The sequence below is a fragment of the Atractosteus spatula genome, chromosome 12, assembly GCF_055471065.1.
Source record: "Atractosteus spatula isolate fAtrSpa1 chromosome 12, fAtrSpa1.hap1, whole genome shotgun sequence".
NCBI classification, from domain to species: domain Eukaryota; kingdom Metazoa; phylum Chordata; class Actinopteri; order Semionotiformes; family Lepisosteidae; genus Atractosteus; species Atractosteus spatula.
In genome coordinates, this window is record NC_142717.1 from 15,430,477 (window position 1) to 15,454,734 (window position 24,258).

A 24,258-nucleotide genomic window follows, 5' to 3' on the forward strand; every position below is an offset into this window, starting at 1 on the left:
ACTTAAGTAATAATAACTAGAATATTGTAATGACTTGTAATGAATGGATGCTATTTCTTTTATGCATTCTCTTAACCCAGGTGCATATAGGTTCTGATCACATAAAGTCAGCTATAGAATGGTTCAATTAAAACTGTAACAATTTTCTTTTATTTGCTTCAGAAAAAGTTAGGGAATTTTAATTCTTCTATATGTTTTAAATTCATTTCTGAATATTTTTTTTTACTTTAAAAATAAAAGTGTTGGATAGCAGAAACAGTTTAAATTAAGATTTGTGGGAAAAGCTTTTTTGTGACACTCAGACAACACAACATCCATCAATCAATCCTTTTTCTAAAAACTTCATCAAATACAGGGTCGCGGGGGAACCAGTGCCTATCCCAGCAAGCAGCATGTGCAGGGCAGGATACACCCTGGACAGGACGCCAGTCCATTGCAGGGCACAAACAGACACATAAACACACTCCCTCACACCAAGGCCATCTTTCCCAGAAGCCAATTAACCTACTGTACCAGTACTGTATGTCTTTGGACCATTTTTCTAGAAGCGTTACAGAGCTTACATGGATGCATTCATTATTTAAAGTTATTTCAGCAGCAGCCCTATCTCCCTGCAACTCATAACTGGCAACCCACTGAAGCTAAGCAGGTGTGAGCTTGGTCAGTACCTGGATGGGAGACCTTCTAGGAAAATCTAAGGTTGTTGCGTGAAGAGGTGTTAGTGAGGCCAGCAGGGGGTGCACACCCTGTGGTCTGGGTAGGTCTTAATGCCCCAGTATAGTGATGGGGACACCATACTGTAAACAGGCGCTGTCCTTCGGATGTGACATAAAACCGAGGACCTGAATCTGTGTGGTCATTAAAAATCCCAGGGTGTTTCTCGAAAAGAGTAGGGGTGTAACTTCGACATCCGGGCCAAATTTTCTCATTGGCCCTTACCAATCATGGCCTCCAAATAATCCCATCTATGAATTGGCTTCATCACTCTGTTCTCCTCCCCACTGAGAGCTGGTGTGTGGTGAGAGTACTGGCGTACTATCAACACTATCATCATCTGGGTGTATGCTGCAAACTGGTGGGGGTGGAGGAGGGTCCCCATTATCCGTAAAGTGCTTTGAGTGGAGTGTCCAGAAAAGCACTATATAAGTGTAAGCAATTATTATATTATTATTAAAGTATTTTGTCACATTGTTATTCGTTTCAAAATGAGATTTTCGCGATAAAAATCCTAAAATAATTCTATTCTGTGAAAAATAAAGTCTCCCTGCACTTCCAGATTCACCTTAAGAACTGTCATTTCATTTTGTATGAACATATACAGTAATGACATGAGCTGTGATGCTAGGATTTCTATAACTAATATTAATGTGTTGAAAAGTTAAATCAATCTTTCAATATTAAACATGCCTTTGACATTTGCTCATTGGTGCTTTAATGTCAGTGGCAAGAATTCAGTGGAGCAATTCATTACAAACAAAAAGACGATATTCATTAACAGCATATTTTGAGACTGAATCTGAATAAAAGTCTCTTATTGAAGATTGATTTAAATGCACATACTGTATACTGTACTTGATAACTTAAATAATAACCCATTATGGCAGGTCTCTTTATCTCTTTCTCTTCGTGATGAATAACATTGTTTCAGGAGAGACTAAAATGTTCACAGCTGTTGGTTTTGAACAGTTGCTGAGAAACATAATGAAGTAGTTAACAATGCCCCATTATTCCTTTTGTTTTGAAAAAATTAAGAGGTGCTAATAGTGTCCCTTGTGTCAGACAGTGCTACAATCTCTGGTATGCACTGAATGAGTGAGAATCTTAAATGCTTTCAGAGAGAATATAAAAATAAAAACAAATAATTATCTTATGTTCTTGAGTAACCAGTATTATATTTAGGTTTGAATAAAATGAGTGAACATTGATTTCACATATGTCTTTTAAAATCCATAGATCCAAGATTCTGCAGAACAAGGAGTGGTATTTGTGGGATTTATCCAACAATGTGGCTCACCATTGAATTCCAGTGACCAGGAGGACTCTCGGGAGCAATCACCATCGCTTCATTCAAGTCCTGTATGGGAAACAGCAGATAATCGACAAAATGGCAGCCCAGACCCTGAGGCTATGCCAGAGGAAGATAAAACCTGTGGAGAAGAACAAGAGCTGGGAGAGATTGCCAGTGACAGTATCCGGGGGGGAAAGAGTTGTGAAGGTCAGCAGAGCAAGAGCTCCCCTCCTCCACCGAGAGAAAACAAGGGGGAGACTGAAGCAGTGAACAGTGGGGGCAATGGCTCAGTGGGAGAATGTAAGGAGGATTCTTCCCATCGCCCCTCAGGTGGACCAGAAGGTCACCCGGTTGATGACTCCAGCCAGCATAAGGAGACAGATGACATCACCAAGTCTCATGCTGTCATCCACAACAACAACAAGGAGAAAGGGGAAGGTGGAGAAGCTAAACTGACTGATCAAACACAACCCAAAAAAGGTTTGTTTTTTAAAGTTAGTAATTCCTTGCATTTATTTAACAGTCTTTTCAAACTTTAAAACCCGTTCGAAGAAATAATTTTCTCCTAAGATTCTTTTTTACACCCTAATAACGTAATTTGGCAACAGAAAGATGAAATGAAAAATATTAAAATCTGAATTTTGTCTCCTGTATATTATTCTGATGATGTATTTTAGTCAACTTAACTGAAAATTACAACTAAGAAATCACATTTTACGGCTTTAATTAAATAAGTCCACCATCACTTCAAATCAGTTATCAGTCTTTTGAGCTAAAAGTACTTTTCCTTGCCTAGTGAGGGGATTTTGCATTACCACATAGTATTCCTCTAGAGTACAGTTCCAAGTTTTGTTTGAATTGGCTTCACAGATGTTTTTATAATAGGGCAATCTCTGGCATGTCTTTATAAATGTAGCACAAAAGGCTAAATATGCACCATACAACAGAGCTTCAAATCTGTCTGTGGAATGGAAGAGTTTTTCGATTGGTTTTGAGATGGAGTGCATATAGACTGAAACAGTTCCCCCTCTAAAACTTTCATATTTTATAATACCAATTTTAAAATATGACTTTGAGTTTTACTCCTCTAACAGAACAGTAGTGGTAATAACATCATACATCATACAAATTGAAAGGACAGCAGTGGTGACCTTAGAGAGCCTCTGACGAATAGGGACAAAATGGTTAGGAACGATTTCAATGATTGCTTTTAAAGGTACTATGTAAAATAGTGTATTATTTTGTAACTCTTATTAATTTGTTGAAGGAAAGTACCTTTTCCAAATCTAAATTTGGTTCTTTTAGTAAAAACTACTGCTCGAAAGATGTGGTCATAGAAATAGAGAATGCAAACCACAAGGTATTAGTGAAGTACTAAATATGATACTTTTCTTTGAATTTCAAGGAAATTCCCTTAAGATCACACTTTTGTGCTGTGTGTCTATGCTTGTGATGAAGGTCATTTTTAGGTCCCATCAACCTTGTAATCCAACATTACACACTGTAATTGACTCTTTCTCTTCTGTCTTCTACAAAAGGCAATTATAATTTCCTATAAAATGTTTAATAATTGTTGTTTGATTGATAACATCTTTGTGAATGCTGTTTGCAGATTTTAGTTGGGTTTAGGTAAAAGGTATTTTCCAAGATCAAGGTATGAATATCTGGGCGGAGGTGCATTCTGTAAAGTAGCTATGAGGTTTACAATACATTTTATGGATTTTTAAATTATGGATCATGATATGCATGCAAAGATCAAATGTTCGGTGTATGTGGGTTATAAAGTGCCTGTAATGTGCACTGTAGTGATGAACATAAGCTAAGTAATGTCCTGTGTTTTCCCAAGCAGCTTAAAGTCAAGATCTCAACAGGAGAAGGAAGACCGTGAAATTAAATAATTTATGTCTGAAGTGACAGAGAATACCAACATTGTCAGCTGTAGAATAAAGAATAAAGGATCACAGTTTTGATTAGATACTTTAGCTTTATACTGTGAATATGGATAAGAATAACAGATACATAATAAATAACAGAAATAACATTTCACAGAGTCTTGGTCAAAAGCCTGCCCTTAGTAGGCAGAATGATGGCGTTACTTTTGAAGCTTTAGTGTAGCTTTGAAATAGAAATAGACAAATGAGGGACTATAATTGTGTGCATGTGCTTTCTTACTTGTGTTCTGCAGACACAAGCTTTTTATTGTATGAGAGGAGGTACAATTTGAAACTACATTTGCTCTTTGATGCTTTTCATGTGATTCAGAAATGCTAAATTTCTGAGTTATCTAATATATTAAATAAGATGTCTGACCTTTAAACCTGCGCTCCTTAAACCATGTTTCCATCACAGAAATGCTTTAAGAGTCTGTGAGATTAATGGCCTAAAACAAAATGTTGATATTTGTGTGTGTGACGGAGGTAATTTTTCAGTGGTATCCACAACTGCCATTTAGTGAGCTCCCACCTGGATTCCTATCATTACTAAAGTCTACTGGCGATGGGGTGTCTGTTGACAGGGTCAGGATTGAATGATCTGGAAACCCCCCAAGTCAGAGACCTGCACGCTAGCAGCACAAAGCTATTGGTTGTCAGTAGCTGGGATTTGAGTAGCTACTGCTCCTAGCAGACCCCTGTGTATGTGAGCAGCCCTATTTAGGGATCACATTTCTCACCCCAGCAGGGGGAAGGACTAGAAAAGGTGGATAGAAAATTTCTGGATAGGCTGCTGCACCTATCGGGACATTCCGCCTAGCAGTCCATAACTCCACAGCAGAAATCTTTCCTTACCACATGGAACATAAGGACTTCTGGATACCAGCTATGGCACAAACAGGCTCAAACGTAGGACACCACAGCTGACATCTCAAACAGTTGGAGTCCTTTTACATAAACTGCCTTAAGTGTTTTCTGAAATTGACCTGGCGCGACTGTGTGACTCATACTGAATAGAAATCCTACAGAGGACCAGCTGTAGGTGTTTTGAGGCCACCATCGTAAAACACCAACGTCAATGGCTTGGTCACGTCATTTGGATGTCGGAGGAACACCTCAGACACAAAATACTGTTCGGCCAGTTACAACTGGGTCACAGTTCTGCAGGAGGACAACAAAGGTGGCTGAAGGACCCACTGAAATTCCAGGTAAAGAAGCAAGGGATAAACCCTGCAACTCTTGAAACTACAGCTGTAGAATGATCCACTTGGCGGACCCCCTGCCATCAAGGAGGGCAGTTAGCTGAGGAGAAGACAGCCAATCATCGCCTACAGAAGAGACAGAAGAGGAATATGGTCATGTTTCCTCCTGTCCCAACCCAAGTCCAGGCTTTTGAGTGCACTGACAGTGGAAGACAGTGTGCTTCTCGCGTTCTCACATTGGATTATCACAAATAATAGTGAAAGTGCTCATCGATTGCAATGGACAATCTGACTGATTTTCACATTGCAAGTTGACTCTTTCGCTGCTGTCTTCTATGGTACACCTCAGTGGACCCATCAGTAAATGCATGTTTTTTTAAAGATCAGTTAATCAATATTGTGACTAAATATCTGAGAAGAAAAACTGGTTGAAAAATTAGATACATGCTCACTTTCATAATGATGTACTAAACCAGCACAGGAAATGAGAACATAGGAAAATATGAAATTACTTTGAAACGTAGCTGTTGCATGTGATTCTCAGTTCTTCTTTCTGTGCATTTTGCCTAATAAACACACTTAAAATAAATATAGTCATAAATGAGTCATACTGTACCAAAATAGTATACATCCTGCAGAATACTGGATTCTGAAGAAAGTTGATCAGAAAAGGTAAATACACATTGTGCAAACATGTTCACTATTTTTTATATAAATATAAACACAAAGAAAGACCTACAGAAAATATATCTGTATTTTTTATTATTGTTTCCTTGGATTTCAAGGCCCAACTTTGTCTTGAGGTTGCAAATACCTTGCTTTACAAGTTGTATGAATAATATATTGTTTTTTCATCTGTAATCTGTAAGCAGGTTATTTATTTCTCTTAGTTATCTGATGATTCATACTATAAATTTGACATGCTACAGTAGTTTAATGGAGCTAAAATGATCCCAAAAGAACAGTACATTTATGAATTATAACTGATCCACTAAAAGCAGTAGTTTTCTTATCTCGTAGCCTGAAAAAGTGTAGTTATGGAATGTGGATATACTGTACAGTACATTCACTATGGATCCAGCCAGTATCTTTTTCACAAGTAGAAATTATATTCAGTCTATGGTCAAGCTCCTGTGTCTCAGAGTAGTCCTCTAATGGGGCGTATTCTAATCATAGCCCTGGTGCAGTGTGATGAGGCAAAGACACCTAAAACATTGAAATCACAAGCACTATTTTTATGCTTACATTGTTATGTTCTTGAACTTGTTTTGGGAGTCTCAGGGCCATGGCAAATGACAAGCCAAGCTCCAAGTGAAGGTTTTCAGAGACGTCTCTAAGAGTCTTCAGAAAGGCCCTGTGGGAGTGAGGCTTTAATGAGTGATGAAGACGAAAACGATACAGGGTGATTGGAAGAGGTTTTTCTGTCCACCATCAGGACAGGACAATGGACTCAGGGAAGATCAAGGGCAGAAGGGTGTGCTTCATGGTTAATAACTCCTGGTGTACAGCTGTGGAGACTATTTCATCATCATGCTCTCCACACCTTGAACACTTGACAATAATGTCACCCATTCTATCTACCGAGGGAATTTACATTGGTGGTCAACACCACAGGAGCTCTGGAGGAACTACAGGTACACCTAAGCAGACATGTGAACTCATACCCCGAGGGGCGCATTCGTCACAGTGGGGGACTTCAATGGCGCGCACGTGAAGAAAATCATGCCAAACCTGCATCAGCATATAAACTGTCCAATGCGCAGAACAAACACGTTGGACAATCTTTACACTCCTTTCTGGGATGGCTACAAAGCCCTCCCCCGACCTCCTTTCAGCAAATCTGACCACACCTCTATCCTGCTACTCCCTGCCTATAGGCAGACACTAAACAGGAGAAGCCTGTGACAAGGACCACCCAGCACTGGTCAGAGGAATTGGACTCTATTCTAAGTCACTGCTTTGCCACCACTGACTGGCGGATTTTTCGGGAAGCTGCCGAGAATGACATTAATCTGTATGCGGACTATGCTACTAGCTATATCAGCAAATGCATAGAAGATGTTGTCCCCAGGATTACGGTTCACACATGCCCATATCAAAAACCATGGGTAAATGGCAAAGTATGAGCTAAACTCAGAGCTAGAACATCCTTCAACTCTGGAGACCCACTGTCTCCAGAGCTGACATGTACAAAGTCGTTAAAAAGACTAATCCACGCAAGGCTCCTGGTCCTGACACTATCCCTGGTCGAGTCCTGAAGGCCTGTGCAGATCAACTAGCGGACATCTTCACAGACATATTTAATCTTACCCTCACTCAATGCACAGTCCCCTCTTGCTTCAAGAAAACCACCATCGTCCCGATCCCCAAGAAAACCAGAGTCGGCTGCCTAAATGACTAACGCCCCATTGCACTCGCATCCATTATCATGAAGTGCTTTGAGCGGCTGATCAAAGCGCACATCACCTCCTAACTGCCTGACACCTTGGACCCACTGCAATTTGCTTACCGACAAAACAGATCAACTGAGGACGCCATCGCCACCTCTCACTCTACCCTCTCACACCTAGACAAGAAAGAAAAAAGACTGGAATCAGCAGTGGAGAAGGCTGGGGAGTAGAAGCCATGGAGGTGACGGCGTATCAAAAAAGAAAAAGGGAGAAAAAAAATCACAAGCTAGGAGAGAATACAGCAAGGCCAGTGACACCATGATTCAGAGCCCACAGGAAAAAAAAAAAGTGTTTGTACAACAAGCATTTAAGTGACAGGGAAGCTAGCACTGTTGCTCTAGCTCAATGTCAGAGCACTGAATAAGTGGGGAAAGAACTTTAAATAACCTGCTCAATTGCCCAATTGATTGTGAGATTGATGGGGTACACTTTTCATTTCAGCAATAGAGCATTCTCCACTGGAACCCTTTCCTGACTGTCCCATCATCTTATATCACAACCTTCTTGTTCACAGCCACATTTAACCACCCATAGCAACCATCCACACTAAGCACTTTCCTCTGTTGCATCACTTGCAAATATACATCCATTATATATTTGCACATTCAAGGCCCCTCTGGACAATTCTGTATCACCCAGATTACATCATATATTTCCAGCAACATCATTTACTGCATCTCATGCAGAAAATGTCCAGCCATTTACATCGGTGACACAACAAGAAAAGTGGCAGACTGTTTCAGGGAACATGTTAGAGCTGTGAGCATCAAAGATATCTCCATATTGATATCTCCCCATTTCAACTCTAATGGCCACATCTTTCTGATCTCTCCAGCTGTCTTCACAGAGGGGTTTTAGAACTCCTGTTGCAGAAAAAAACATCTGAAACCAAAATTATCCTTCAACATAAATCCGATTTTCTGTCAATGACGGCCTCATTTCATTCTAAATCCTCTCTATTCATTTGTAAATTTGGGCTTTCCACACCTTCTCCTCCTGTTCTCCCTGAGTTTTGACTCATTCTCATTTGCTTAATGCCCATTTCTTTACTGCTCCCTGCCCCTTTTCTTACCTACTCTGTTTGTTCTTCTATGCCTTGTTTATTTGTTACTTTATCTCTCTCCCTCAAACCCGAAGAAGGATCCACAGTTAAAGTATCGTGTTTCTTTTCTTTACCTTTCAGCATGGAATATATCTTTACATGTGCCTTTGCAGCCTACGGGTACTGACACATCTACTCAAACGTCTGAATTATGCACTTTCCTATGAAACAGAATCTATTGCACAACATGCAAATATATATATATACTGTACAGTATATCTGTTAATGATAAAACCTTGTGTATCTTACATGTTGACTATCTTGGAACCCAGCTATAAGGCTGTTTCTTATATTTAGGTTCCTTGTCAGAATAAAAATGTCATTATTTTTGGAATCATGAATGAGCTCAGGAGCAAGACTGATTTTTGATAAAAAGCTTTTCTGCAATGAAGCCAATAAATGATTCAATGTATGTATAAAATGTATATTAACTGTGAAGAATTTAAAATATATTTAAATCCTGTTCATAATTAAACACAGAAAACTTCACATATACAGTCATTTGAAAAATATAGTACACTCTCTTTCAATTCTATGGTTTTATATATCAGGACATAACAAAAAATCATCTGGTCCTGACCAGGTCCTAAAATTAGGTGAATCTAACCTCAGGTGACAAACAACACATAACGGATTCCACTATGTCATTATTTATTTAACAAAAAATAAGCCAACATGCAGAAGCCATGTGTGAAAACTAAATCACCCCATGATTCAGTAGCTTGTAGAACCACCTTTAGCAGCAATACAGTAACTTGAAATGATCATTTTCTGTATGGGTTTATCAGTTTCTCACATTATTTTGGAGGAATTTTGACCTACTCTTCTTTACATTGCTTCAGTTCATTGATGTTTGAGAGCATTTGTTTATGCACAGCTCTCTTAAGGTCCCGAATCAGCATCTCAATCTGGTTGAGGTCTGGACTTTGACTTGGCCATTCCAACACCTTGATTCTTTTCTTTGTCAGCCATTCAGTTGTAGATTTGCTGGTGTGCTTGGGATCATTGTCCTGTTGCATGACCCAATTTCTGCCAAGCTTTAGCTATATGTCTCTAGAATACCTTGGTATAAAGAGGAGTTCATGGTCGACTCGATGACTGCAAGGTGCCCAGGTCCTCTGGCTGCAAAACAAGCCCAAATCATCACCCCTCCACCACCGTGCTTGACGGTTGGTGTGAGGTGTTTGTGGTGATACTCTGTGGCGTTGTGCATAATGACCAAACATCTCCACTTTGGTCTCATCTATCCAAAGGACATTGTTCCAGATATCTTGTGGTTTGTTCAGATGCAACTTTGCAAACCTAAGCCGTGCTGCCATGTTCTTTTTGGAGAGAAGGTGCTTTCTCCAGGCTACCCTTCCATGAAAGCCATACTTGTTCAGTCTTTTTCTGATTGTACTGTCATGAACTTTAACATTTAACATGTTAACCGAGGCCTGTAGATCCCTAGGTGCATCTCTTGGGTTCTTTGCGATTTCTCTGAGCATTATACGGTCTGACCTTGGGGTGAATTTGCTGGGACGCCCACTCCTGGGAAGATTGGCAACTGTCTTGAATGTTCTCCATTTGTAAATAATCCTTCTCACTGTTGAATGATGGATTTCAAATTGTTTGGAAATGGCCTTACAACCCTTCCCAGATCGATGAGCAGCAGCAACAACTGCTTCTCAGTTCAGTGCTGATGTTTTTTCTCCTTGGCATGGTGTTAACACACACCTGAATGCTCCAGACCACCAAACTGCCAAAAGTTCTGCTTTTATAGAGGTGGTCACACTTCCTGACGCTCAGCTAATCAAGTGCATTTGATTAGCAGCACCTGGCTGCTAATTACCTTCTTAATTCCTATGGAAGCAGTAAGGGTGTACTTAGTTTTTCTAAGTGGTTTCTGCATTTTGGCTTACTTTGTGTTGAATAAATAATGACATAGTAAAATCTGTTATGTGTTGTGTGTTATCTGAGGCTAGATTTGTCTAATTATAGAAGTTGGTGAGGACCAGAGGATTGTTATTTATGCCCTGATATGTAAAACCATTGAATTGAAAGAGGGTGTTCTTTCTTTTTCACATGACTGTAAATGGGTTTACATCTTAAAAATGATAGTGATGGAGTGGTGGCCCACAGGTTAGCATTGATACCTTGCAGTGCTGAAGCCCAGGATTCAAGTCCTGTGATTCTATCTGTATGGAGTTTGCATGTTCTCCCCAAGTTTGCATGGGATTCCTCCCGGTGCTCCAGTTTCTGTTCACAATCTAAAAATATACTGGAAGGTTAACTGATTTCTGGGAAAATTGGCCCTGGTGTGAGTGTTTGTGTCTGTGTGTGTCCTGTAATGATCTGGCATCCTGTCCAGGGTGTATCCTGTCATGTGCCCATTGCTTGCTCCCCCGCAACCCTGTATTTGAAGTTAGAAATTGGATGGAAATGAAGTATTGAACTGAGCTGCATTTCTTTGCATGCTTGATTAAATCCAATGAAGTATGGTGCTTTAGGCGTTCTCATAAAACAAAGAATTTATCAAGAATGTTTTTTTTCCTTGGTCCCTAACCTGTTTGTTTTCAAATTAAATTCTTTCTGGAAGCAGTCGTTTAACAAGATCAAAATGTGCAACAGACACTGTGATTCTGTCTCTTAAAGTAGGTGTAATTATTATTAATCTGTCTTTAAAAGTGATAGTTTAATATGCTAATTAAGTAAACATCATTACCATACTGTACTTTTGGGTGTATCACATACAAATACAAATCTGTTTAACCATACCATGCCAATATGCTGTCTCAAAAGGTTATTTATACTGTTTCTTAAAGCTATGTAAAATGTTGCTTATTATAATTAATACAGTAGCTAATAGGCCATACCAAAGGTTGTTAGATATAGGACTAAAGGATGTAAAGGATACATTGTTAATGAGGGTGTGTGATTATATAACATATATATGTTTGTTTTGCTGTTTTTGTCTGCAGGAGTCCAGACATATGCACTTTTCAATCATCCCCACGCCGGGCAGAACTCTTTGAAGTTTTACTCAGTGAAGGTGCCCTTGAAAATCCTCAAGAAGGACAATAGCGTTTGTAGTGTGGAAGCAAACTGGCTCGACCACATGACCCAGCACTTTACCAGTGGGGCATCGCTGGTGGATGGGTACTTCCATCTGGGAGCAGACAATGGTACAGTATAAAGTGAAGTGAAATAAAAAATTGCTGTCCAACGTTAGTGAAATGTTAGAGAACCGTTAACTTACCTAAATTGAGTTATGGGATCTTCTCTAAAAATGAGATTCTATTCCTCTTTACTTTTAGAAACACTTACTGCAGTTCTCAAGGTATTTAGGGGAATATGAAAGGCTATAAATGTCATTTGTTTACTGAGAGATTTCCCAAACAGCAGCACATACTGTAGCTGGTCAAGCACTGCTAGAGATGGGATGGATGTATTGTGTTGGCCACCCAACAGGGACCCCTACGGCATGCTTGATGTGAGCAAGCTTGCATTCCTGTCGGTCTGTGAGCCATCAGTTCATGTAATGTAGATGCTATGGGGCTCACAGTATGGGGAGATGAACTGACAAATGGTGTTTCCAATTTAGAGATGCATCTTAAAAATACTGCATGGTTAACTGAAATATTCTGTCACCTTTGCCTAATCCTTTTGACCAGATCAGACTCCGGGTCTTCTTATTTTGCTTGCTATCTAAATGTTATCTAACATTTTTTGTTCTCCTCAGGTTAGCTTTGCCCTAGATACAGCTGTGAAAAATCTGCACAAACAGTGGAGCCTAATTATAATAACCAGCCTTCAGTTCATAATTTCTCAACTATTTTTATGTAAAGAATCATGCTGATTACTCAATTTAATTTCCTTTGGATGTTAGCAACCATCTGTGTTTAAACTCTCATTTAATAGCTTCATGTTTGTCTGTTTGCACTTCGAGACCAGTGCATTTTAAATTAGATTCCATACAAGCCTATTATCATATTTATATAGGAACATTCAATTACAAAAAGGTTTGGACTGCTGTGGCTGTGAACTATATAAACAGTAGGCAGTTACCCATTAATGAATTCTGAACAGAGAAACAATTTTTTGTACATGTCCCTTAGTTCAAGCTATTAAGCTTTTTCTGTTTTTCCTTCCAAACTCCATTGTAGATTGTTAGGACTATTTGAAAACAGGGTGGAAAAGGTGCTTACATCTACTTTATATACTGATACAAAATGAAAACTCAACAGTCTAAATTGTATATCATTAGCTCATTGTGCACATATACAATTATTGTTCCCTCAGATAACAAAATACTAACCTCGACTCATGTAATTTCTTAAAAACAACCAGGTGTTTGATATTTGAATTTAAATAGTTACCAAAATTGCCAAATTGAGATGATTAAGAATAGTCTCTATAGTCACTCAAAAAGACATGATTTTAATTAGCACAAGATCAAAAAAGCATATGATCTTGCTCCACTTGAGTAATGAAGATCACCTGGTTGCTACTGGCATGATTGAATACAGACTGACTGTTAGAGAAGTTGCCTAGAGAATGAGATTTTTAGCTTCATCAGGCAGCAGACTGGTCCAGAGAAGCACAGAAACTGGCCTGAGAAGGACAGGCCACATCCTAAAAGGCAGAGGATCACGTCTATCTGATCTATCTCCATTATCATTTTTTTTGGACTTTTGTGACTGCAAATTAACAGAATGCAACTTGTTACCAACATCAAAATTATTTTTATACAGAGGTTATTCAGGAGTAATATGTTGACAACTAAGACAAAACTGCCATTTTCTGTGGAACCTGAGAACGTTTAGTGGCAGAGAAAGTGGTGGGGTGCTTTATTCACAAATGAATGCTATTGTCCTTGAAAGACCAGACAGAATACATACAGTATAGGAGATATCTTGTTGAGCATTATTCAGATTAATACATTGTGTAAGTTACTTCTTGAACCTTTTGACAACCAGAGGTAGTTACTAAGATAGAGTGATAGATGGGACAGTCCACAAAAGACTATCCAAAGGCTGATTGGATGCATCAATACTAAGTAAAAGGAATGTGTTAATGCTCAGAAACTTTCCATGCAATACTAACTTTGCCATGTTTTTTTTCTTTTTGTTTTGATAGTGACTAATGTTTCAAAAGCACTTTGTTATTACAGGTACAAAAATGTGCAAAAGTACTTTTACTTACATGTTCTGTGATTTCGTTTGATATCTATATTCAGTTTAAATCCATTAGTCGTGAGTGTTGGGCTGCTTTGTATTATTGTATTGAATGATTTTTTATAAATAATTCTGAATTAATATACAGTTAATAGCAGATAAAGAACCTATGTTCTGCTTCAATGGAAAGTAAAAAATATAAAAATGCAAAAGGTGAATCAAAATACTGTCTGTGAAGTCTATAGCTATATAGCCTATACATTTTGCAGATTTACTTTACTGTTAATTTCCTTTTGTCAAACTGGCATCCTGTTTAGTCCTGTCTTACTGTGACTCTTACTGACAGTGGATAAATATACTATGCAGTGCCTTGCAAAAGTATTCAGACACATGCACACGTTTCACAATTTGTTGCTTTAAAGCTTGCAGTCATAATGCTCTGAAGTATTATATGTAGCATTACAATATTAAAAGTTAATATTTGTAATATACACAGCATGCAAAGCAAAAGATTTAAATAGCAATTGATAATATGATAGATAAATAAAAAGGGATGTTTGCATAAGTAAACAAACTCTTTGCTGTGGCAAACTTAAAATTAATTATATCCACGACATTTCCTTATGAGCCACATAATTAGTTGAGAGTAATAATCTGTGTACAGTTATAGTGGTTCTCATGATTTCAGCATTAAAACACTTCTCTCTTTGAGGTTTCTTGGCCAGGTCCTGAATTTTAAAGCAAAGACTGAACCATGAAGACTAAGGTGCTTCCAAAGAAAGTAAAAAAATAAAGCCACATTGAAAAGCACAGATCAGAGAAAATATGAATGTTTCTCATTATCTAAGGAAGCACAATCTATTTAATTTTAAAGAAATAGAAGGTGTCATCTCACCCAGATATTGCCTAGATCAGGCTGTCCCATTAAACTGAGCAGTAAAGCAAGGAGAAAGCTGGTGAGGGGATAGCAACTGTGAAACAACAATTTTGAAACCGCTACAGTACACAATGAGGTGTCTGAGGTGGGTGAAAATGTGTATCCATCAACAATATCCTGAACACTTCACAAACTAAGCCTACAAGGCATTACTAACATTTAACCATCTCAAGACCCACATAGAGTTTGGAACAAAGCATCTGAATTATCCTGCAAAAATGTGGAAAAGGTGTTGCGGTCAGAAGACACAAAACTGGACATTTTGGGGTCTAAATGATAGTCGTTAGGTTAGGTGTGGACCCAACACAACACTATACCTACAGTCAAGCCTTGATATGGAAGCATCATGCAATTGGCAAGTGTCTCCTTAACAAAACCTTGACTGGATTGGTGAAAAAAATTGAACAAAATACAACCAAATACTAGGGACATCTAGGGCGAAAATTCACCCTGCAGTAGGACAGTAATCCAAAGCACAGTGCTAAACCTACACTGATGGCTTAAGAATAAGAAAGTGAACATCTTTGAGCAGCTAGTCAAAGTGACCTGAATCCTATTGAGAATCTGTGGAAAGACTTGGTTACTATCCTATGAAAAAAATATGATGACTGAGCTTTAGGGTCATCAACTGTAAAGATTTGACAGTAGTCCTAGGGCGTGGTATGCTCTTGAATTTTGAGCTTTTTTCTGTTTCATACTCTCATGCACACAGCAGTCGTATTATAAAAGAATTCCTCCATCCAACTGAGATGTAGTAAAGATTTATACTCTTGGCCTGAGAGCCTTGCTCAGCAGGGATTTCTTTTTCCATTTTACATTTGATATTCTTCAGTAATGAAGTGTTTATTGGTGAAGTAATGCTAATGTCATCAACTGTCCGTATCTTTTGTTATACACAAGTGAAGTCATATTTTCTTTTTAGAAAGAGATTGTACTAGAGCATAAATTATTGAGAAAAAATGAATGGATTTAAACAGAATAAAATTTTTATAACCTGATATTTACATGTAAGAAATAAATCATACATACTGTGTAAGGGTAAAATTCAAGACAAATGTAATTAAGTTCCAAGATTTTATTTATTGAGAAGAAATGGCAGAGAATAGCAGCTAGTATTCCCACTGAAGATAGCAGAGTAAGACTATAAACAGTGCGCAATGTAGCTGACTAGACGAAAGAGTGGTTGGAATTAGACAAAAAAGAAATAATTTTAAATTTAACTACAATAGAGGAGAAAATAAATCTATACAAGCATTTGAAAAAGTACCCAACAAAAGTCCTGATGCCACCACTGTACTGTACATGAGCCATTACAATTTTTGTACAGGTGTGAACACTTGGGCTGCTTCAAAAAAGCTCTTACAACCTGACTATTCATAGCTTTAGCTGGCTATTGGGTTTGTATGACAAAGGCTTGTTGGACAATGTTGCCCTTTTATTATTATTGGTGTAACCTAATGGATTGATTAATATACAGTATTATCACTAAAATTGTTTAGTACCAGGTTGTTTACTACAGAGGAAAATCTGTTGATCACTTGCTAGCATATGTATTTTTTAATCTCATCATCTCACAGGATTCTTAGTAGACTGATGTATTTTGCTTACAGTCAGCATTGTTTTGACTGTCTCACATTTTTCATTGCAGTAATATAGAACCTTCAGGGCTTCCTCCTGTTAACAGATCAGCGTTTTGCTGCTTCAGTGGAAAAATCATTTAAAAGACTGCAGGAGAAGAAAGATACTGCCGTTTGTAGTTGAGCACTTTGTATACTTCTGCTGAATGATTGCTAAGCAAGCTGATTTGTGTGCAGCTCTCAGCTTCCATTTACAGTCTAAACGAGGTTGTCTGATGTATGGAACAAAAACATATTTCCACAAAAAAAGCAGAGTGATCTCTTTAAGCTATTGGAGGGTGCTTAATAGGTTTCAGAAAGATAAAAGAATGCTTTAAATGGAAGCACAGCAGCCATGTCACCAGTGAAATCCATTTTGTCTTGATTTATTATTATTCTGAATAATGAAATCTTGATTGATACTAAGGCTATACAAACAGAATTTGTTTGCAAATGTTTAGAAACTGATGAAAGACACTTTAAAAGACACGCAGATTAAAATGAACACAGATTATCTAAACAATGTCAAAAAAGAAGCTTTAGAGCTGCAGGGAGCTTGGAACGTTTCTCTTCCTGACCTCACTGCATAATATCTTAATGAGTGATATAAACCAAATTGCAGTTGACTGCAATTCCTGGATGCGTCAGATCTAATAACAGGAAATTCTAACCGTAACATCAAATAGGTGTGAATGTTCCTAACAAGCTACTTATGCAAAAACAATAGTGTGTTAAATAGTTAAAGTTATATAAGATGCTTATTTCAAGTATTGGCAAAAAAGTATATTACCGGTGGTATTTTAAGGGAAAAGATGAAAAAATAAGAGCTGTGTGGTTGGGCGATAAAGTTTGACTGCAATATGGCTTTACTTTTTACTTTTGACATTTTCATGCAGTCAACTATCAAAAAATATTTTCAGATGGTTATACTGTAGAGTGCTGATTAACATACTTCACTGAGGAACACTAAATAGGAAATAGTTTGCATTACTGCATGCCATTAATTTTCAAATGCAAATGTGTGGTTTATGCCAATGGACTGATTGGTTTTTTCATGATCCTTTTGTTATTTCAAAGATCTTCTTTTTGAAGAATTTACAAACTGAAGGTTTGGACAATTCTTGGCCTTCGGGGTCAGAAATTTGCAGGGGTTACGAATACTTTTCAATTAGCTACCGAATAAGATCTTTAAAAAGCAGATAATTTGACTTAAATACAAATTATTAGTTCAATTTAATAATTAATATTAGAAATGGAAACAAAACCAGAGGGCCAATCCCTGATTACTGTAATCACAGTTACTAGTACTATGGTGAAAAGAAATTAGGATAGTCACAAGTAATAGGTTTATTCCATGCTGAAAAAAAGACACCTGAAGAAGGCCCCACAGCCGAAACGTTGTGTTTTCTTTCTTCTTTTTTTTCAGCATGGAATAAACTTATTACTTGTTCCTTTGCAGCCTACGCATGCTGACGCAGCTACCCACCTGAACTATTAGGAGAGTTATATATATGGATATATAATATAATGTAATATAATATATCATTTTAATATTATTATATAATTAGATAATATTATATCATTAGAATATAATTAGTTATATTATTATATTATAGGTTATAATATAATTTTAGTTTAGGAAAACATTGTTGATAGTGTGAGGAATATTATGAAATGCACACAGTAGGTAATCTATATATCCATATGACTTTGTCCATATGGAATACAGTAGACAATAAAGTGAAGCTTGGCATTCAGCAAACCTAAAACCTATGATTACTGTTTGTGAAAATGCTTTTGTGTCTACAGCATAAAATGCTTACATAAATTATAGTAAATAATTCCTGCTTCATATAACTGTATGTCAAAACAAGTTAAACTTATTTATCAGCAGAGAAATGCAGGTGATGAGTAAAGAGCTTTATGTCAAAAAGAAATGATGGATTTGAAAATTAAATTTTTAATGGATACATTTCTGTCCACAGATTCTTTATCCAAGTCTGTTGAGGGTGTTTTCATCTTTCAAGATTGCTCTGAAGGGGACTCTTCTGAACCACAGGCATATGATGCCATTGTCGTTGAACAATGGACTGTTTTTGAAGTAAGTGTATTTTTTTTTAATTCGTTTACCTTCATTGGCTTCATTTGCTTGTTTCAGCAGTTTTTTTTCATCTTTTTCTTCTCTGTGCTTCTCTCTGTAGACTTCCAGTTTACAGGAAACAATGTGGACTTTCAAATTTTCTTTCAATGAATTTAGATTAATCACATGGTATATTTTAAAGTCCTGTTTGATTGCATTACTTCTCACCTTACTTCATTATATAATTATGTTACTTAAGGCACACTAAATATTTTTCAAACTGTAATGTGATTTTAGATGAATGTTGCAGTACAAATGCAAAAATATTCACTTTTATTTTCAGGAGAAGGTTTTCATAAGAGACAAACTATTAAAGGCTTATGTCCTTAACCATTAACATATCTGCCATGAGACAATTGTGTTCCACTGGAGATCATAATAATGAATACTTATTGTCATTCAAAAGGGAGTTACTGGCTTGTTTTTACAGGATGTTTTTAAAAGCCCTTAAAAAATATGGGGTTTCATTGCTCATGAATTTGTGCCCCTTTTCAATGGGACAATGATTAAGCTGTGTTCTGTTTCAGCCTTCTGCTTTGGTTCCTTCTCAAAGCTATATGATCAAATCTGCAGCAGATTAAAAAAGCAGCTGAGTATACTCCCACTTTATTTCACTTTAAAGCAAATGCCTCTCTTTATTTACCAAGCAAAAAATAATTAAATCGCAGTTGATTTTATGAACATGAGTGTAAGGAGATGATTTGTGTTATTACACCAAATGGCCAGATTTATACAATATTCTTTGAATAACAATATTATTTCAGGTCCCCTTCGTTCTCTTGCAGAATGGTCATGGAATATTAATAGTAGTAATAATTATTAGTTCAGGTGGGTAGCTGCGTCAGCATGCGTAGGCTGCAAAGGAACAAGTAATAGGTTTATTCCATGCTGAAAAAAAGAAGAAAGAGAACACAACGTTTTGGCCGTGGAGCCTTCTTCAGGTGTCAATTATTATTTTATATTTTAAAAATAGCTTTACAAAGTGCTTTACAGTAAAAAATCACAATGAGAGAAAACAGCATAATTGCACAATTATAATAAGGCTTTGGAATAGTGGGGAAGAAAAGGGGAAAAAGCAGTTAAATAAAATCCCTTCTAAAGAAGAAGGTTTTGAGTCCTGATTTGAAAGTGAGCATTATAGATGAGCATGAGAATTTTGAATTCGACACAAAACCTGATAGGAAGCCAGTGTAAGGACTCCAGAACTTACACAAGCCCTGGTCAGGATTCCAGCTACCGAATTCTGGATAAAATGAAATTTGTTCAGAGTGGATTTAGGTACCTCAGTGAGCAGCGCACTACAGTTGTCGATTTGAGAAAAGACAAAAGTGTTGATCATATTTTTGGACCAGTAAGGGATTAGTTGCTAGTGCAAATCCTCACATAAACTTAAATTCCAGCATGTTAGCAAATAAAGTCTGAGTTTCTTCACATATGTAATGATTGTATATATTGTATTTCTTATATTTTATATAAATCTGATGCTTTGATGTGCTAATAGTTCACATGTGTATAACTGCTGCAGTACATCTGAATAATGTTAGCCAATTTTAGTATCAAAAACTAGTTTTTGCTAGCTCGGAAAGCTCAAAAGTGTGATGAATGAAAAGCAAGTGTCTTTCTTGTTTCTATGGCTGATATAGGGCAGAACGTTTCATGTGGGTGACTGTGATCAACAATGAGTTTCAGTTGCGATGTGGTAGTAAACCACACACAGTTCCTGTTTAAACTGAGAAGTCTCTGTCTGTGCAGCTCTGTCTTGCATGCAAGCACAACACCTTTGAGGAAAGAGGGGTTTGTTGATAAAATAGCATAGCACTGCATTACTGCAGTCACACTGAAACATTAAGAAGATGGTTCTACAGAAAGAATAGAATCCCATCACAAGAGTAAAACGCCTCATAGCACATTCATGTGTTAATATAGTACACTATGACTGACTGACAATGCAAGCAGTCAGAAAAAAAATTGGCACTGCTGGTAACTGAAACTTTTGAGGCAGATTCCATCCCTATCCAGAACTAACTTTATGCATCAAAGGTTATGTTCACGGTGCAAGAGATGACAATCCAGTTTAGATCTTGCTAATAACCTATTGTATCTGCAAGTACTGTACGTACCTGTACTATTTCTTCAACAGAAAAGCATAGTTGCAGTAGGACAGAGTGGTCACCATGATTGTAATTGCCTGAAAAAAAACCAAGTTAGTTGACAGTTAATAGCTGAGAAAAAAAAAGGACTCTTATCCAAGAATTCAAATTCTAGGTTGGGACACTACTGCTGTACCCTTGAGCAGGTACTTTGCCCAGGTTTGTCCAGGAAACCTATATGTATAAATGGGCAACAAAATATGTATTTTTTTATTATTCTGTTTAGATGAATAAAAATGTCTTGTCTTTGAAACAAGACATTGAAGCTATGCAGAGGTAGATGGAAACTAAGAAAGTTACGCAACACTCTGAATGAATTGTGGCACAGCCTTCCATGGCCAGCAAAGGAACAAGTAAAGGTTTACTCCATGCTGAAAAGAGAAGAAAAGAAGCATAACGTTTTGGCTGTGAAGCCTTCTTCAGGTGTGAAGGCTCCATCTCACGTGAAGAAGGTTCCACTGCCGAAACATTATGTTTCTTTTCTTCTCTTTTCAGCGTGGAATAAACCTTCACTTGTTCCTTGCAGCCTACGAATGCTGACCTACAGTACTTGAACTATTTCATTCCATAGCCATACATGATAATCTGTATGGAAAAATGAAACTAAGGTATAAAGCAAAGAGCTCACATACAGTACCAAAAAATAACATGCTGTACAGAACATTACTTTTGTTTCTGTTTGTTTTTGTAATAAACCACTGTGTTAATATTGTGCACAGCAATATATAAATAAGATACAAGCAAAGGTTGATTCTACACTAAAAAGTAGAAATGAACCATTTTGGCTGTTGCGCGCTCTTCAAGTAACACACTTGTAAAATGTGTTTCTTTCAACATTTCAATGTGGAATTAACCTTTACTTATTCCTTTGGAGCATGACACTCACACAGCTCCCCACTTAATTGAATATATATATGTATTCATTTGGTATAGACACTTATATCCAAAGCAACTTATAATCACCTCCAGGCAAGATGCAAAGGGTAAAACAAATGCTACAACATTAGCATAAAACAACATCTAAACAATGCTAATGAACATTTACATTATGTATGAAATATATTAAAAAATATATCTTCATTGCTGTTACACAGTAATGTTTCCATGTCCTAATGCTACAAATACAGTGAAGATATGTTTTTTTCCACTGTTATTAAAAACAATATTGTGTTTAATACAGTGATGCACTTTCATAATGCAAGTGTTTGGTTACATAATTGCCTCGGTATTGGCATTTTGTTTTTAAATTAATCTACAAATCCATATTAATATATACAGTATCTTACACTATATTTAGAACTATGAGTTTGATATTTATTGTATACCACCCTGTTATTTAAACTGTAAATTGTTCTAAGTTGTAAATTAAAATGCAATTCAGTGAGGGAGGATAAAGATGCATATGTCACATGATAATGCTTGCTAGAACAGTTTTAAAAATATATATTATATATTTATAACATGTATATATATAAAAATACAGCATATTATTTTGTAAGGCAAATACATGTCTATTGTATGGCATCATGTGCGAGTAAAGGAATATAAAATTCAAACTGCATGTTCAATTCACATATATACTGTATAGTACAGTGTATATTCATGGGTTGGTATAGGCTAAAGTACTGATAATATTGAAAATGGCATCCATGTTTGCATGTTTAAACAAAACTAATCTATTGTATAGCCTTCATAAAACAATACTAAAGGGTTGCAGGAGTATGGAATAAGCAACCTATCCGTGGTACCCCGGCTTCTTTCAGTCAGAGGCTGGATAAAATCCATTGATAAATTAGTTACTAACTACTAAATAAACAAGATGAGCTGAATGACATCCTCTTTTTTTGTAGACTTTCTTTGTAGCCTTTTAATGGTTTTACTTCAAACACTTTTTTACAGTGGCAAAACAAAAAAAAAATCAAGGTTCGAATTGTGAATGTTAGAGGTTCTTTGAAGAGACATTAAGCATCCAGTATAAGATATTGTCATTTTGTTCTGTCATTGTTTTATATTTCCTTTACCCAACTTCTTTGTATCTAATATGGAAGTTTTTAAATGCTTATTGCTGACATTAAAAATGCCATACATTGTAGAGTAATGTAGCAAAGCATATTCATTTCTCATGGTATGATGTCAGCGTGTATTTCTAAAACTGCACTGCATCCTGTAGGAGCCATTTCTCCATACTCTATACATTTACATGTTTTGGTACATGTGTCCTTCTCAGGGTATTGAGGTGAAGACAGATTACATTCCTCTGCTCAGATCCTTGGCTATGTACGGATGGAGGCTGACATGTGTGCTGCCTACTCCAATAGTGAAGACAAACAGGTAATGTGAGCCTTTTATATGCAATGATGTAATTCTCCGGATGGTGTTAATTTATTTTACTTTGTTCTAAATGTTTTCAGCCATATTCCTTTAGATCTCCCAAAGAATTGGGCGATCATTTAGGTTTGAACATTTTTTAGTTAAACATAAGTTGTAAAGCTGCTGAGGTGATCTGGTGTACACCAGTTAAGTCGAGGGTGTTGCAAATGACACCTCAAAATTAATTTGTTATTTATGACATAATTTATTAAATTAAGACATCCTCTACAAGACCATCCTTTAACATATCTGTCTGCTGACTCACATCAGAATTCACTTCCACTTGAGCAATAGGAAAGCAGCCTGGCAATAAAATATGTGGTGGGTCAAGCAGCTTATCCAGTAAAGAAGTTCACTCGGCTTTGTTTGACTTGTATGTTACACAATTTAGGTCACAGTAGTCAGCCTGAGCTCTCTCGGAGAAACAACCCTTTCAACTTCCTAAACACCTGTGGTTACAATGGTGAGGGTCGTGCCTCTCTACAAGCTGACACTAAATCTCTTATACAGTGCCTTGCAAAAGTATTCAGTCCTTTTCTATGGTGTCCCATTTTGTGAAATTACAAAATGTGCTGTATACAGATTTTTTAACTTGATATTTTATTCAAAATGTGAAGACTTCTAAAGGTAGGATATGATCCAGTACTGTAAATGTCAGCAAAAACTAAAGAGAACCAAATTAAATATGTTGATTACATAAGTTTTTAGAGTCATGAATTCAGTATTTTGTGGAAGCACCTTTAGCAGCAATTACAGCAGCAAGTTGTTTTATGTAAGTCTCTCCTGTTTATGACACAGTGACCTGATGGAGATAGCCACGTCTTGCTAACAAGGCTGAAGAATACAAAAGCTTGTTCCTAGTGAAAGCTCGGAGAGGAATGAGAGCCCACAGAGAGCAGCCTGGAGAGAGAAGGCAGGTGGAGAAACGGACAGGCGTTAGCAGATGGGCTGATCTGAGACTGCAGGCGAGCAGAGCTTTCAGGGCTGATCAGAGCAGGGTGGCTGCACCGTCACGCAGGGTTGTAAACAGGAGGTTCGGTTCTGTGTCACTGGTCCAGTGCTTGGCTGGATAGAGGGGGTGCTTACAGGCAGAGTGGGTTTGAGACAGATGGAGAAATTCTCAGGCTGAGTGTCCTTCTGGGAATTGGGCTTGTTGTGCAGCAAGCACTACGCTGGTAAGAAGGTATCTCAATATC

The 24,258-nt window shown here is 37.2% G+C and overlaps 1 protein-coding gene across 1 annotated transcript in view; it reads left to right on the forward strand.

The window, feature by feature from the left end:
• Positions 1–24,258, forward strand: part of LOC148822705 (raftlin-like) — a 77,430-nt gene that overhangs the window by 38,696 nt on the left and 14,476 nt on the right. The window contains exons 5-8 of the mRNA XM_088929790.1: positions 1,954–2,488; positions 11,654–11,857; positions 18,388–18,503; positions 22,920–23,023. Coding sequence (XP_088785916.1) covers positions 1,954–2,488; positions 11,654–11,857; positions 18,388–18,503; positions 22,920–23,023 — 959 coding nt within the window. The remainder of the gene's footprint in view (positions 1–1,953; positions 2,489–11,653; positions 11,858–18,387; positions 18,504–22,919; positions 23,024–24,258) is intronic.